This window comes from Daphnia magna, linkage group LG5 (assembly GCF_020631705.1).
Source record: "Daphnia magna isolate NIES linkage group LG5, ASM2063170v1.1, whole genome shotgun sequence".
In the NCBI taxonomy this organism is placed as follows: Eukaryota; Metazoa; Arthropoda; class Branchiopoda; order Diplostraca; family Daphniidae; genus Daphnia; species Daphnia magna.
In genome coordinates, this window is record NC_059186.1 from 4244667 (window position 1) to 4260894 (window position 16228).

Genomic DNA, 16228 nt, shown 5'->3' on the forward strand with positions numbered 1-16228 from the left:
TAAATAATTTTAAATAATTAAATGTAACGATGACCCTATTGCAGGGCAATTGAAACACTTTGTTTATATTCCCTGTCTGCGAGCGGTTGCATTTTTTTTGCAACGTAACGTTCGATGAAATACTAAAGTATTTCAATATTCACACTCAGGGACAAGTTATGCGCGTTCGTGTATCGCCCTTCGGGAAGTATTTGTTAAGGGATCGTTAGTTAAGAAGCGCGTTCGTAGTGAGTTCGCGGCCTAGTTAGACGCGTAAGAAAAGCGCATCTTGAAAAAGCGCCCAAAAGCTGTAAGAAATTTTTGGGTCAAAAAGGTTCTTCTCTAGGGATTTGACGGGTTCGATATCGCCGAGCGGCTACCTGCTATTCTCGGGAAATCCCTTTTTATTTGTCGCACGATTTTTTGTCCGATTATTTTTTAAAAAATATGAATAAATAGAAGACATTCACGAGATCGTCCTCGTGTGATTCCCGTTTCGATGCGACCTCAGATAGTTGATCTAGGCTTTTCAAACTTTGGGCGTCGGATAGATTCCAGACGGCCAAGTGGAGCGCGCCGGACTCCAACAGCGGATGGGATTCTTCTAGCGCCGAGGTAAGCAATGACGGGCTCGGATGCAGGAGTCACGGTACGTCGCAAGATAGCTCCATTTAAAGCGGGAACCAGGGCTGGCCAGTCCACACTGGGCAAACAAAAAACAACGGTGGCTCGTTCACGCCTGATTTTCTCGAGGCACGCAAAAATTAGGCAGAAAGGGGGGAACCCATAGCCCGACAACCCGCCCCAATTGAGCGCGAAAGGGTTTGTCGCCATAGCGCCCGGCTGAGGTCTCCACGTGACGAAAAGTGGTAACTGTGCGTTCCATGGAGAGGAAAAGAGGTCGACCTGCGACGGCCAGATCCGATTTATCTGCGCATAAACTAACGGGTCCATTTTCCAATCGCTGGCATCCGCCTGTGCCCGTGATTCCTCGTCTGCGACCACATTCAGTTCTCCCGCAAGATGCACTGCTTCGACGGCCACCCCGCGAAGTTCGCACCAATCCGTTAGCGCTTTGGCGGCTACCGTGAGTGCAACGGATCTAGTTCCCCCGCACTTGTTTATGTAAGCAACGACCGTCGTATTGTCCAAGTAGATGCGTATTGCTACATCTTTCGATTGTGCGGCGTACGATTGGATCGCGTAAAAAGCCCCCGTAAGCTCCAACTCGTTATTGTGTTTACGCGTGTCCGCTAAGGTCCAGGGTCCCCGAGTTTTTACGCCATTACAACACGCCCCCCAGCCCGATAGTGAGGCGTCCGAATAAATTTCTAGATCTGGTGTCTTAGGGAAGAACAATTTATCCTTGGTTGTGCTCAAATTCTTAACCCACCATTCTAGGTCACTCCTTGCTTCCCGTGAAAGGGCGCAAGTCGAACGTAGATCAAAGTTTGAACGTTTTGCTTGCTCAATATAAAAACGTTGCATACTACGATAATGGGATTGAGCGAACGGGATTGACGGGATCCCCCAGGTGAAATTCCCAAGGATGGACGCTACTTTCCTGAGGGAAATGCTATTATCTGACAGGGCTCTACTGCACATCATCCTAACTGAAGCGACTTTGTCGGCCGGTAGCGCAAAGGACATTCGTTTTGAGTTAACCATCAACCCCAAGTACTCCAAAATCTGACTGGGTTTGAGAACCGACTTCGTCCAGTTCACCAAAAAACCCAAGCTCTGAACCAGAGCAACAATCCTTTTGATGTCCGCACCGAGGTTTTTTCTGGACGCGTTCATGATGAGGATATCGTCCAGATAAATCACCAATCTAATGCCCTCCTTTCGCAGCACCGCCATAACTACTTTCAGCAACTTGGTAAAGACCCTGGGTGCTGGTGCAAGCCCAAACGCCAGACACGAAAACTCGAAGATGCGATCCCTCCATAAGAAACGCAAGTACTTCCGGAAAGCCGGATGAACGGGTATCGTCAGGTATGCGTCTTCAAAATCAAGTTTGACCATCCAGTCACCTTGACGAAGCAGAAAACGCACCGTTTCCAAATTCTCCATTTTGAAGTGTTCATACTGGATATGCCTGTTCAAGGGCTTTAAATTTATTATGGGTCTGAATTTACCTTTGGATTTTTTGGGCACCGCGAAAATGGAATGAACCCAGCCCTCTGAACCAACTTTAATTTCCACTATCGCCCGCTTGCTGATCAAACTAGCTACTTCGTCGTCGCAAACCTGCCCCATTTCCTTTGACATAGCCACGGGTAATGGGAGAGCACCTCGAGTAGGTTCTGAAATGAAATCTATTTTAAGCCCCTCGGAAACCGTTTCCAAAACCCAAGGATCATCTGTAATCTGTTTCCAATTCCCCGCAAAGAATTGCAAACGACCCCCTACCCCAAAATGCTGGAGTTTAACAAGAGGGAAAGTTAAATACCTTTGTCCTTATGTAAACGTGTTTCGTGGCCTGCCGCGACCACGTCCGACCTGAGCTGGGCGTCCACGTCCCCGGCTCACTCTTCCGGGCGCAAAAACGTCCGGGTCTAACAAAATAAACTCAGACTTGGGTTCGACAGCGTTGACAACGCCCTGTCTCCTCAACTTTGTTACGTGCAGGAAAGCTCGCCCCCACTGCCGTAGAGCCGCTTCCGCCGCGACTTTAATAAGCTCTTCAGTTTCTCCCCCGCCGGGAGCAGAGAAACGAGCAAACAGATCTACTAATGGGGGTGCAATGTCCATGATCTTCAACTGGGTGGTGATCAGAACGTCCTCCGTAGAGTTGACCCCTTTTAACGCTCCCTTGTCTTTGGCTCGCCGTTGCATGTAACCGTCGAGTTTTGGTGGTTTCAGACCGAAATCTGGGTCCTCAAAAACCATAGGGAAGCGTTTAGAGATCGCTTTTGACTCTTCTCCCGACAAGGGCTTCAACATAAAGGTCGTCAGCTCGTCACTGATGGGCCGTGGTACCATAATGGGGAGTTGGGCGTCCTCGTTGGCTGTCAAAAACTCCACTTCTCCCGACGACTCAGTAGAGCGAGAGCCCGTTGAACCTGGTAACCAAGGACGGTTCCGTTCTTGATTAATATGGTCGTCGTCGCCCAGCAAATCCTCGTCCATACCTGCCTGCTCGCTCCGTGCTCGGCTCACATCGGGGGACACGCATGACACGCTCTGACGCTCTCGATACGGACTGTCTGATCCACGTTGATCCATGACATCTCGACGATCAGTTTCACGCTGAGCCCGTTGCTGCCGCTGCTGCCAATCGAGCTCGAATTGCAGCTCTGAAACGCGTCGGCATTCGTTCTGCCTTCGCAGCTCCTCACGCCAATGAAACTCGCGTTGCCGCTCATGCTCACGCTCAAAATCGCGACGACGTTCTTCTCGACCCATGCCGTAATGCTCACCCCACGTTCCTTCGCTACGGTGATAGTCGAGACCGTAATTAGGTCGTTCGCGATCATAGGGCTCGTATTCACGCTGGTCATAGGACCGATGGAAAAAACTGTCGCGTGGTGGGGAGTAAAAATGTTCACTATTTTCTTGTCTTGCCGTGCGCCGCAACGGCGACCGATCCCTCATCACCTGAGCCTGATTGAAAACCGAAAGTCTTTCACGGTATTCTCGGTCACGACCACGCGCACTAGGCTCTCTCACAAAATTTCCGTCACTTGCAAAGGAATTTCGGGCTCTGGGATCCCAAGAGCGGCCACGAGGCCCGCGATTGTAACTATCCTGAGCCGACATCCTAACTGCAAGAAAGCTAAATTATGTGTGAGTGGTGTAAGCGGCCCAGGCCTACAGGGGAAGGAGCGAGGAAGGAGAAAAAAGAGGGAGAGAGAGAAAGAAAGGAAGAAAATTCTATTCTCTTTTGTTTTTTTCTTCCTTTGTCTTTAAACTTTAGCTAAATAAATCGTGTCTACACCCTTAGGGTCTAGCGAAATGGCTTTCGCTATACAATTAACTGAATTACCCTAACCTAACCTAACCTAACCTAACCTACCCTAACCTACCCCGCGAAACCTTTATATTTAAAAAAATTAGTTTAGCAACGCTGCTGTAGAAACATAGGCAGCCATTAATGATAGGAGGGAGAAATAGGACCCATCTAGCGGAGAAATAGTACCCTAAAAGAAAGTCAGAAAAAGGGGTCCTATTTCACCGGGTCCTATTTCTCCATGGCCTTTTTTTGGGTCCTATTTCTCCGGGTCCTATTTGTCTGGGTCCTATTTCTCCGGCTACCAGAAGAAGAAATCGTTTTCGCCGAAGGTTCTTGTTTTACCAACGATCTTCTCCCTATCCTGGATTGCAAAACGCGATGGAGCTCAGCGTTTTACTTTGTCAAACGTGCTGTGAAACTGAGAAGGGCCATCAATGAAATCGCAAAAGACGCAGATCTCCGAAGAAATGAAATCGAAAATGAAGACTGGTACATTTTAAGTGAAGTCCTTGAATTTTTGGAAGGGTTTGCCACTATCACGAAGTACATCAAGGGTAGTGGATTCCCCATTTTATCGCTTGTGGTGCCGATGTACAATCGGTTATTGATGATATTGGAAGATTTTTCACAATCTCGTCATACATTGATCAAACAGCCTTTGATTGTAACGGCAGCTGCCACTGGTTTAGAGAAACTGTCTCTATTACGACAAGGCATCCCCTATTGTTATGGAGGCCACTTTCCTGGATCCCAGGCTAAAGATGCAATATTTCATCGACAACGGTTGGGATTGTGGGGGAGAATCCCGAGATGCCTTTCAACTTCTGGACGAATTTCTCATCACAAGCAGAGTTATGCCAGCGTGAGTTACATTGAATCGGTACTATCCTTATCTCAGTGATGACAGACTATTTTTTATTTTAGGATACAATTTGTTTGGAAGAATTATAAAGAAACTCCAATTGAAATTGAAACTCCAAAATCCAATCCATGAACACTGAAGCGATGCAAAAAAGCAACGGTAGCAAAAACGTCACTGCGCCAGTAGCAACTGGTAAACGACCAGCATTCGACCACAGCTATATTGCCAACGTCCTCTCAAAAAAATAAGTTAGCAGAGAGGCTTGAAACAGATGAAATAGGGGAGTACGAGGGTGAGAGAACTGAACCGACAGACTGTGATCCCCGGGCAGTGTATTGGGCCAACCGGTCTTGTCGATGGCCTCACTTGGGTCATATGGCTAAAGAAATTCTTAGCATTCCAGCGACAAGTGCAAGTAGTGAAAGGGCCTTCAGCGTGGGCAAGGATGTTTTTGGCATTGCCCGGATGAGTATAAAAGCTGAATCCGTCGAAGCTCTTATATGTCTACGATCCTGGTGCAGAGTAGGAATGATAGCAGAAATGGACGTTCAGCCATTTTTGAAAAAAACGCTAATTTGAAACTTATGGAGGAATATTCTGATTCTGATTAATAATTTGTTTTTTGTAAAGGTAACTCAGATTATAAAACTTAACAGTTGTATCAAGTGATGATGGTTGTTTAAGGTAATAAACAAAAACAGTTTGTGAAGTTTAAAAATAGCGTGTATTTATTGAAAAATTCCTTGAAAAATGCAAAGAAAAGTACGTTTGACCCGATAACTGCGTGGTCCATGACCCGACCCGGATTGTTTTTTCTGAACCAAGGGTCAAGCGGGACGGGTAATTTTTTGAATTATACTTACGAAAGTAACTTACCTTCGACCCTAAGGGTGTAGACGATGTATTGTATAGCTCTTTAAAGATTTTCTTTCTTCGCCATCTGCAAACGCCCCTTCTGATCAGACGTTTTTTAGCTCTTGTCTAGACATGTCACGCAATTTCTCTCGTTCGGGGCTAGGCCCACGTGGTGATTTAAGAAATTCGCGTTACCTTTTTGACGAACAAGTACCTTACGAGGACGATCGACGACGTGATCAATTGTTTAGAGATCGTGAGTTTAGAGAGCGGGCATGGCGTGATCGCCAGGTCCGCCATGACCCTAGTGTCTTTCGAAGTAGATCCCCTAGACGTAGACCAGATTATAGCGTTGCTTACGATCCACCCCCTTTTTTCGATGTGAATGAGGCCTACGGTCACCAGTACGACACGCAGTTTGATCCTTACGAGTATGACCGATTGTATTACGACGATCGACACGACGATCGCTACGACGAACACTACGGCGACCGCTACGACGACCGCTACGACGTCCCGGATGACATGGCCGAGACAGATGCGGATTACGACGGAGATAGGCCAGGGCCAGCTGCAGGACGGTACGAGGAGGATGAGACGGTCGAGCAAGGGCGTTCGTGGCGTCCTAGTGGCTCGGAAGGCAGACCAACAGGTGAGACAGACGGGATCGTTGCTGAGGAACCGCCGACTGTGTTGCAGCCTACCTTACCACCGTTGGCCGAAAACGCTCAGGATGCAACGTTATTTCCAGCTCCTGTCGTGTCCAAGGAGATGTTTCAAGAGATCGCTTTGCTATTATCAGCTGGTGTCTCGACGGACCAATCGAAACTAGTATCGAAAGAATTTCCGTTAGCTTTCGAAGAGGAGAATTTAACGCTTAAGCCACCGAAGTTAGACGGGTGGATGAGCCGTCGCGCGCGCGAGAAAAATACGCTCAAGATAGTAAACTCGTCGGAAGAAGCTCTGATTAAAACTCAGCTTAAAATCATGGACATCGGGCCACCGCTCATCGATCTGTATGCGAGGGTGGTAGCCGTAGCGGACGATACACCAGCAGGTGTTCGTTCCCGTCGTTCCTTACAAGCGGCTTTGCAGCAGTGGGGAAGAGCCTACGCTCACATTTCCAGAAAGCGCAGAGAGGCAATCGTCAACGCTACGGACCCCAGAGTAGATTACCTGCTGAAAGACGAGACAGTCTTTACCAGGGGAAAGGAGGCCCGCGAGCACTTTTTCACTGGTGAGTTCTTGGAGCTCATGCTTAAGGAGGCCAGCCAAGATGAGACTCTAGCACGACGCGATCAAGCGGCAGCTGCCGCTTCCCGCGGAAGAAGGAACCCGATTCGTATGGCCGGATACGGAAATTCAAGTGGCAGTTCCGCCCCTCGTGTTTATGGGGACGATTTTGAACCGACGGCCCGCGGCAGAGGTAGAGGCAGAGGTGGCCACGGACGTGGCGTCTCCAGAGGAAGGTATGAAACGTCAATTTCTCTTGTTTCTGTATCCCCTGCTGCCCCAATTTTTTGTAACGGAGAGATAGGTACTAGACTCAGTCTTTTCTCTGAACGGTGGGGATCGGTCACCAGAGACCCTTGGGTGCTAGATACAGTAACCAATGGCCTTAGAATTAGTTTCATTTCTCAACCAATTCAGCGTATGTTCCCGCGTGAGGTTGTCATGTCGGAAGAAATGCAAGCTGTTTGTGATGCCGAGGTGGCAAGCCTTTTAGCCAAGAAGGCAATTACGGCAGTTGAGGACGATTCGGTAGGATTCGTTTGTTCTTTTTTCTGTATCCTAAAGAAGACGGGGGGATTTCGGCCCATCGTCAATCTAAAGCCCGTCAACCATTTTATTAGGTACGAACACTTTAAGATGGAGAGCTTAGAGACCGTCCGGTTTCTCGTCAGGGAAGGGGATTGGTTTGTTAAGCTTGATCTCAAGGACGCTTATCTGACCGTTCCCGTGCATAATTCTCACTAAAAGTACCTGCGTTTTGCTTGGCGGGGGCGTATTTATCAATTCGGTTGTATGGCCTTTGGACTTTCCCCGGCCCCCAGAATTTTTACTAAACTTTTGAAGGTCGTAACGGCTATCCTGAGGCAGCAAGGCCTCCGATTAGTTATCTTCCTAGACGACATTCTCATTTTGAACAGTACAGAAGGGGGGGTTAGAAACGATCTTAAGACGACATTGGATCTATTGCAGAGTTTAGGTTTTCTGGTGAATTGGGAAAAATCCGTCGTTGCCCCCTCCCAAATAATGGAGTATTTAGGAATGATAGTCGACTCTATCAAAATGTCATTCTCGCTACCCGCAATTAAAGTTCAGGAAGTAAAGAGACTATGCGAGCAAGCACTGGAGGCTAAATGTGTATCACTGCGGTCTATTGCGTCTATCTTGGGAAATTTTACGTGGGCCATCCCGACTATTCCCTATGCTCAATTCCACTATAGAAGCATGCAGCGCTTTTATTTAAACGAGTCAAGAAGAGCAAGTGGTAACCTCAATACGAAACGAGCCCTCTCGCCTGAGGCGGAAGCAGACTTAAGGTGGTGGTTATCAAATTTGGAGGTAGCTAATGGGAAGGTGTTTTTCCCGAAAAGTCCCGATATCGAAATCTGTTCAGATGCGTCGCTTTCCGGATGGGGGGCGGTGTGTAATGGCGTAGCAACTCGGGGCCCATGGACGGTTGAGCAGTTAGGGCTGCATATTAATTGCTTAGAGCTTTTGGGCGCTCTCTTTGCACTAAAATCGTTCGTAGGGGCCTCACATCGATTATCAGTAAAAATGTATCTGGATAATTCAACGGCGGTGTGCTACATTAATAAAGGGGGTGGGACCAGATCTGCTGAGCTTACTTCTATAGCTAAGCTAATCACAGATTTCTGTGAACAGCGGCAATTGTCCATAGAGGCAGTTCATCTGGCAGGCGCATTAAATATAGAGGCGGATGCAGAGTCTCGTTCTGGCCCCGACGCCAGTGATTGGGTTTTGAACAGAGACGTTTTCCGTAATCTGAGAGAAATTTGGCCGATGGACGTCGACTTTTTCGGATCGTTCTGGAACGCCCAATTACCACGATATGTCTCTTGGCGACCGCAACCAGAGGCCATGGCCGTTAACGCCTTTTCAGTAAATTGGGGTGATTTCGTGGGGTACGTGTTTCCACCTTTCTCAATGATCCCGAAGTGTCTAGAGAAAATAAGAAGGGAAAAGGCTAACGTGATAATGATTTGTCCAGTTTGGCCGGCTCAGCCCTGGTATCCGGTTATGTTGGAAATGGTATGCGAGACTCCGCGGCTCCTACATCCGTCCATCGACCTACTGATGTCGCCTCAAGGCGAACCGCACCCCTTACTGGAATCCGGCACACTTCAATTGGCCGCTTGGAAATTGTCCGGCAAAATTTCAGAAGGAGAGGCTTTTCGAGGCCTCTGGTCGAACTTCTCGTGGCCGGGAGCCGGGCATCAACACTTTCAACTTACGAATCAGCATGGAGAACTTCGGCAACTTGGTGTTATCAACGGGGTGAAGATCCCTTGTCTACCACTCTAGCCTTTGTGCTAGAGTTTCTAGCCAACTTACATGGAGCAGGGAAATCATACAGCACAATCAATGTGCATCGGTCAATGCTGTCGAAAACACTTCCGCATTTTGAGGGCCATCCGGTTGGCTCACACCCACTTGTTAAGGGACTCCTTAGCGGATGTTTCAATATAATACCACCTAAACCCAGATACAACTCGTAGTGGGACCCCAATGTTGTCGTATCATATATGGCATCTCTCGGCGAAAACAGCTCCTTGCCACTATCAAAACTGTCACATAAGACAGCAGTCTTGCTGGCCTTAGCGTCGCTTCTTCGCGTATCCGAACTCGCGTCAATCAATTTTCAATCCGTCACTTTTTCTTCTAGCGGGGTTAATTTCACGCTACTAAAACCAAGGAAAGCCCAGCATAGCGGGCCGCTGCAGTCAATTTTTATCCCTTCGTTACGGGAGCCCGGCTGTTGCCCAGTTGAAACGATCAAGGCGTACGTAGACGCTACGGCTCCGCATAGAAACCATTCAAATATTAATTCTCTTTTTGTTTCATGCAACAAGCCGCACCGTAACATTACATCGAATACCGTGAGCGAATGGATACGCTCTTCTCTCGCAGCGGCCGGAATAGACACGTCTGTCTTTTCGGCGCACTCAACAAGGGGGGCGTCAGCTTCGAAAGCCTTGGCTGTGGGTATTTCTATAGATGCGATCCTTAAGACGGGGAATTGGGCTAGAGAGTCGACGTTCAACAAATTCTACAAAAGAAACTCGATTCCGTCACTTGCTTCCGCTGTTTTGGATCCTACACCTCAAACATAAAGCGCACCCTGCTTTAAAATCACCCTTAGGGTCGAAGGTAAGTTACTTTCGTAAGTATAATTGAGAATTACCAGAGGGATCGCGAAGCGATCCCGAAAGGTAATTAGAATTATACGAGAAATAACGATAGAGACCCTAAGGGTCTCTGTTCCCTCCCGTCCCACCCAAAATCGTTACAAAAAGGGTGCGCCTTCAATATTTTTTCTATATAAATGTATTATTGTCTATAGGTCTCAGTCTCGCCCCGCGAAACGGGGACCCCGTTAACAACCGTGTTTCAGATGGGAAGCAGGAATGAAATCCTTCATTTAAGTCTATTTCAGTTTTTTCTGTTCTGTTGTTCCAGCCTTTTTTTCTGGTACCACCAGTTTTTTGGCCTTTTCAGAAGTTGCGTGTTGTGCACTGTTTTCCTTGTTTTGAGTTACGTCCTGCCCATCCGCCAAGCCGGCGTCAAAGAAAACTCCTGTTTCAGGCCGATTAGGCTGCCTTTGTTGACCCCAGTATAATCGAATTATGATTGATTGTTGTTTATATTCGGTGTTATTGGTTTTTTTCTTTTTCTTCACCTACTGGTTCCTGCAACTTCATGTACTTGTGTATCTGTCATTCTTGGTTACCCAATTCATTCGCGCAAAAAAGCATCTGATCAGAAGGGGCGTATGCAGGGGGCGAAGAAAGAAAATCTTTAAAGAGCTATACAATACATCGTCTACACCCTTAGGGTCTCTATCGTTATTTCTCGTATAATTCTAATTACCTTTCGGGATTGCTTCGCGATCCCTCTGGTAATTCTCAATTGTCAACCCGGTTCAAAACCCTTCAAGGAAAAAACCCGTTAATTTCTACCCTTTAAAAAAAAAAGTCCCCCTTTAAGCAAAAAACCTGACACATTTGGTCCGGGCCACAGCCCTAGGCAACCCTTTAAGGATTTTTTTTTCGGGGCGGGTTTTGGGACGGTTCAAGGGGTTCTCGGCTTCATCTGCTGCATCGCGCAATGCAGCATTCGACGGCTGATCCTGTCTGCCTAGTATACAAGTATAGTTACGATTTGTAACTATTACTTCATGTAATGTAAAATCGTGCGAAAATTATTTTATCAAAGGCGCAATGTCTTATAAGTAGTCCACGTACGTCACAATACTTTAAGACAAAGTAGTAGATGGTAACATAAAGCTGCCATTTGCTTTTTACATCAGATAGTAAGGAAATAAGTACACATTCTATGAAATTATACGTTGTGTTTTTATTTGCATACGTTCACCAGACGGAACAAAAAAATTTGGCTCCGTTCCATGCTTCATTTTGTTCCAAACCTGCTTCTCGTTCTAGTATTTCCTTTTGTAAATTGTTTTTTTTTGGTAGTAAGACCATCGATGTACTGATGCATCTCTTTTTCAGTTTCCGGAATTTCTTCTTCATAGCACTGCCACAACATCCATACATCAATTAGTTCAAAATCGTCTTTAATCATACCTTGAAATGGAGAAATTAAATAATACCTTCATAAAATATTAGTGTGAAAAGTATATTTACCCCCCAATGATTGCCATGGAAATATACCACTGTCAAAATCTTGTTGAGTGACTAAGCCCCATTTTCTTATTTCATCGCCACCTTCCTTCCGTTCGTTATTTTTTTCTCTTTTTCCACAATCGGTTAAAGTTTGAGGAAGAGCCAGATTAATTTTAGTAATTAAAACATCTCCATCCTTTTTCGTTTTGGGAAGGTTTCCACGTATTTTCATGCGTTCCTTAGCCGTGACAGCTTCCGCATCTATTCTTTTTAAACCGTTGCAGAGCCATAAAAAGCCCCTCTAAATGATTTCGCTCGTGATCGAGCGGAAGGTTTGAGGTTGAAAGATGATTTTGGTGATTGATAGCCTTCTCCTGAAGCTGCTGCAGTATTACGGGAAGCTGGTCTTCGTTCACATTTTTTTCTTTTAACATTATTTCCTATTCAGCCCGAAGACAAGGCGCAAGCTTGTCTTCGCGGCTTGTGTGTTAGCTCCATAAGCTAACATGTAAGAAACACCATGTTTAAAGATAGCTGGGTTTTACTTTGACGGAATAAACAGCAATCAGAAACATTTTTCAATCTCACCGCTAAATAGATAATTTTATTAGCTATTAACCGAAATAAATGTATAATAAATAGCTTATATGTTAGACCAGAATAAGCGGGTTGGAGTCGTGCGCGTTTAACACGGGCAACTACCTACACTCTGATCACACGACAAAATTCTAATGGCAACATGAAGCAACATAAAATGTTGGTATTGTAAGGAACCGTCAGCCGCGTTCCTTACATCCCTTTCTCCTTTCCCACGCTTACAACCCTTTTCCCCTCTTCCGCCGATAGGTCATACCGATGGCTCCGGCCTTCAATATCCCTTCTACCTGGCCTTCAAACGTGTGAATTCTCCACATAGGTGTTATATTTACACGCAAAATATTAATTCCCTTTGCGACACCTAACCCTAAGTGACCTTGCTCCTTCGTATAAATGTTGACCCTTTCTAGATTGTCAGTCAGTCTCTTTTGCAGTCTTCTGCAGTCTTCATCAGCAGCGAGTCTTGTGTCAGTCTTGTGTCAGTCATGTTTCAGTTGCTTTTCGTTCATCTTCGAGTCTATTTGCAGTCTTCGTCAGTAAGTCTCTTTTAATCGGACTCGTCTTGTTAACTGTTATCTCGGTCTTTGGCAAAAACTTTGTGCAACAATAAACTCATCATCATCACACACAACTATTCCCCATATTCAATATTAAAAGTAAGGAAAACTATTTTCTTTCCCCGTCCTTACAGTATACTTCGTCAGGTATCATATTCTTTAACACAAAAGGCAAAACATAAAGAAGTAATAAACGTAATTCAGTGGCTTTGAAACGCGAGAGTTCCTTTGTTCGGGTGTTCCTACTGCTCCAACGGGAATAAGTTCTTCAATGGCAACCAGCAACCCAGATATTTCAGCAATTTGCTGGGAAGAAATTCTGGTACGCATCCTCTTTCTCTCGTTTACCCAAATATTAAGTAATTTCTTCATGCATCCTAAAAACACAAGGTGCATTGGATCGATAAAAAACACTCTATCATATCGATTGGAAGACTTTCCAAAATTGATAATCCCACATGATGAAAAATCTGATCACGATTTCGAAAGGAGTCGTCCGTTTGTAGCAATGTATCAACTATTGAGAATTTCACCCTCCCACCTCTCCCACTTCCGTTGAAAACAAACTCTCCTTCGGTTTCGCACTTCATACAGCAGTAGTAAGACCTGCAAGATTTTACAAATTTTATAAAACCTAAGGCAGGCGCGTCGCAACAGAAACCTGCTATCTCGATTCTGATGTTACTCTCTTTGTAATGAAAACCATTTTCAATTAAGTTTGTAATCTCAGTGTGAAAGTGTCTAAGATAATCATTTAAATGATCAGGTTTTGAATGTCCGTGATAAAAACCAATCTCAAATGGCTTAGCACCTACCATGACAATAAGTCCGAGAATTGGCCAAAATTGGGAATTCGTACTTTTTCTTGCAGGCATTCCATCACATCCAATTTTGATTTTTAGAATGACGTCACGAGATTCAAAAGACGCATTTAAGAAGTCTAAGAAACTAGTAATACCATCAAGAAAATTAAACTCAAAGTATCGCCCGGGGCTAACTTCGACGGTGTTCACTTTACGTGGAGTTCCTAACAGTGTCTTGTAATTTTTTGGGAGAAAGGACAGGGAAGGATCAGTTCTAAAGACAGCAAAAAGCTTATTGACACTGTCCCTTGAAACGTTTGTGTCCACAGCCCAATGGGCAATACTTTTTCGGAATAATTGCTGCCTATCGATGACACTTAAACCCTCGTCTACATCTTCAAGATTCAAATCCCAATCAGTCAAATCATCCTGATCATCGTCTACGTCTAAGTCGTTCAAACTATCAGCAACCTGTTCTGGCTCTAGATCCCAAATGCTTGAGTTATCGTCAAACAAAAAACTATTATCACCTTGACTCAGACTCGTTAGAAACATTAGCATCAGTATCCAAAACAACTGGTGCACCGTCAAACAGTTTATCTTGGTTCGCAAGATCACTTCCACTAACAAGTATGATTTCATTGTAATTGTCTTCATTGTAAAGTTTCAATTGGAAAATTAACCAGTTCCTCATTATCACTATGTACACTCTCATCGTCATTCTCATTTAATTGCTCATCAATAGTTTTTCTTAGTCTTCGGGCTCTCTGTCTTGTACCTACAAACACTTTAACCTTTCGCTTATTCATTGCAGCTGGCAATGACAGTATAGTTAAGAGTGATTCACTTATAACAGCATTGTCTATATATCCAGAGGAAGCACGACTAGTACAAGATTCCTTCGGTAATGTCCTTCAGGCAATTTTTTTGAAAAAAATTGTCTATAGACATGTAACGTGGGCCAAAGATAAACAGATTTTGGATCCAAGATTTATAAATTTCAATCAATTTATAGTGTTAGCTTCGTTCTCCGTCTTGTCTTCTTTCACACTTACGTGTCATGACGTCACCGTTATCAAAATAATCGGTAATAACCAGCCAAGTCTTTCGTAATAAATTACGCTTTTTCGCAGAAGCGTCAATTATTGGACCAATAAACTAGTATTGAATTAGAGAGTAATTGGCATTCAACTATAAAAACTAATTTACAAAATTACAATTTACAGGAAGACGTCTCACCCCCTCGGTTTGTGTGAAGGAGCACCTATCCGGCAATCTGATTGGCTCTCCCAGACAGATTCTAACCGTCACCACCAGGACGCTTTTGTTTTTTTAAATCTTGTTTTCATTAGTCTAGCTCACACATTGACGGTGAAATGGCGGCAAATATCGACCCTGAATTTGAAGTGGAGGAAATTTTAGATTCCAGGTAAGTTTGTTTTTATTTTTTATTTTTTTGAAATTTACTAACTGTTTTTCAAAAAAGAAATTTGTGTGTGAAGATGGTAAGTTTAGAGTCTGGTATTTTGTTAAATTTCAAAATTGTCAGACTCGGACAATCAATGGCTGCCAGCTTCCTATTGTAATTGCCATTCACTCGTGAGGCAATATTATAGGAAGAAAAAAGAGCGTGAATTAGGGTAAGTTATAATAGATAATTAATAATATTTAGATTTAAAAATTAATACTTATTTTTGTTTAAAGTAGAGCTAATGAAAATGCTGTGCCCCCAACTTCGCCTTCTGCCCCCTATCCTTCTTCACCCATTCCCAGTTCACTTTCTCCGACTCCATCATCTCCTTCTCCAGAATTTTCTCCTATTCCTCGTCCAGTTTCTTCCTCTCCTTCTTCTTTTTCTTCATCTTCTTTACCACCACTTATTTCTCCGTCCCCTACTTCTCCGTCCCCAACTTTTCCGTCCCCAGCTTTTCCTTCCCCAACTTCTCCGTCCCCAGCTTTTCCGTCCCTAACTACTCCGTCCCAAGCTTTTTCGCCCCCAACTTCACCGTCCCCAACTTCACCAGCTCCAGGTCCAGCTCCAGGACCAGCTCCATCTTCACCAGCTCTAGGTCCAGCTCCAGGTCCAGCTCCCCCATCTGAACTTCCCAATCCAGAGGGAATACTAAAAAAAAAATTTAAATCAAAAAAGAAAAGAGTTAGGCATGTCGACAAAGTTGCCAAACACAGGATTTGCCACAACGTAAGTTAAGGTTTTTTTTCATATTTTTATTCTTAAAAAATTGATTTTTTTTTGTGTTTACAGAGGAGCCATATGGCAAATACTTGCCCTAATCCAAGATATCGGCCAGCAAAGATACAGAAAACAAATTAGTTTTTTTTTGTAGTTTTTATTCTTTTTTTGGTGGTGAACCAGCACAATAATGGCTTTGAGAACATACCTGTTCAGATGACCACCATAATACATGTGGATATAGCATCAAAAATTAGGTAACTTGTCGCCGCTGTGTAACTTTCTTCTCCATAGTCTCCTTTCTGGCAGCATGTTTACTACTGCAATATAAAAAAATATATAAAAATCTACTATTTAAAACATTTTGTTAAAGAAAAAACTTACTGTTTAGTGACTGTTACACAGCCTTCTGCACTGACTGCAATGCATTGACAGTTGTAAGGTTACGCAAACAAAAGCGAATTCACTGCCTAGGATTCGGCAATCAGCTAGGTAACAATTACGCAAATTAATTTTTTAAAACTGTAATAGAATCAAATGAAAAACCACTATACCA

At 44.5% G+C, this 16228-nt stretch overlaps 2 protein-coding genes and 1 pseudogene across 2 annotated transcripts; 1 reads left to right on the top strand and 2 right to left on the bottom strand.

The window, feature by feature from the left end:
• Positions 1-410: 410 nt before the first annotated feature.
• LOC116931619 lies at positions 411-3741 on the bottom strand (annotated as a pseudogene).
• Positions 3742-5783: 2042 nt separating this feature from the next.
• LOC116932419 lies at positions 5784-9203 on the top strand. The gene is given in 1 exon segment (XM_045174471.1): positions 5784-9203. A coding segment is annotated over 1 exon segment (3420 nt).
• Positions 9204-10881: 1678 nt separating this feature from the next.
• On the bottom strand, positions 10882-14123 carry LOC116932417. The gene is made up of 4 exons (XM_045174472.1): positions 14012-14123; positions 13220-13963; positions 11381-11485; positions 10882-11036 (listed from the first exon to the last, which is right to left on the bottom strand). The coding sequence occupies exons 1-4, from the start codon at positions 14121-14123 to the stop codon at positions 10882-10884; spliced, it is 1116 nt and encodes a 371-aa protein (XP_045030407.1).
• Positions 14124-16228: the final 2105 nt, after the last annotated feature.

Coding starts and splice junctions, on each gene's coding strand:
- LOC116932417 (XM_045174472.1), bottom strand. CDS start 14,123: ATGAAATCATACTTGTTAGTGGAAGTGATCTTGCGAACCAAGATAAAC. Junction 13,964..14,011: donor TCTAACGAGTCTGAGTCAAG/GTGATAATAGTT, acceptor TTTGGGATCTAG/AGCCAGAACAGGTTGCTGAT. Junction 11,037..11,380: donor GATGCATCAGTACATCGATG/GTCTTACTACCA, acceptor CTTGTATACTAG/GCAGACAGGATCAGCCGTCG.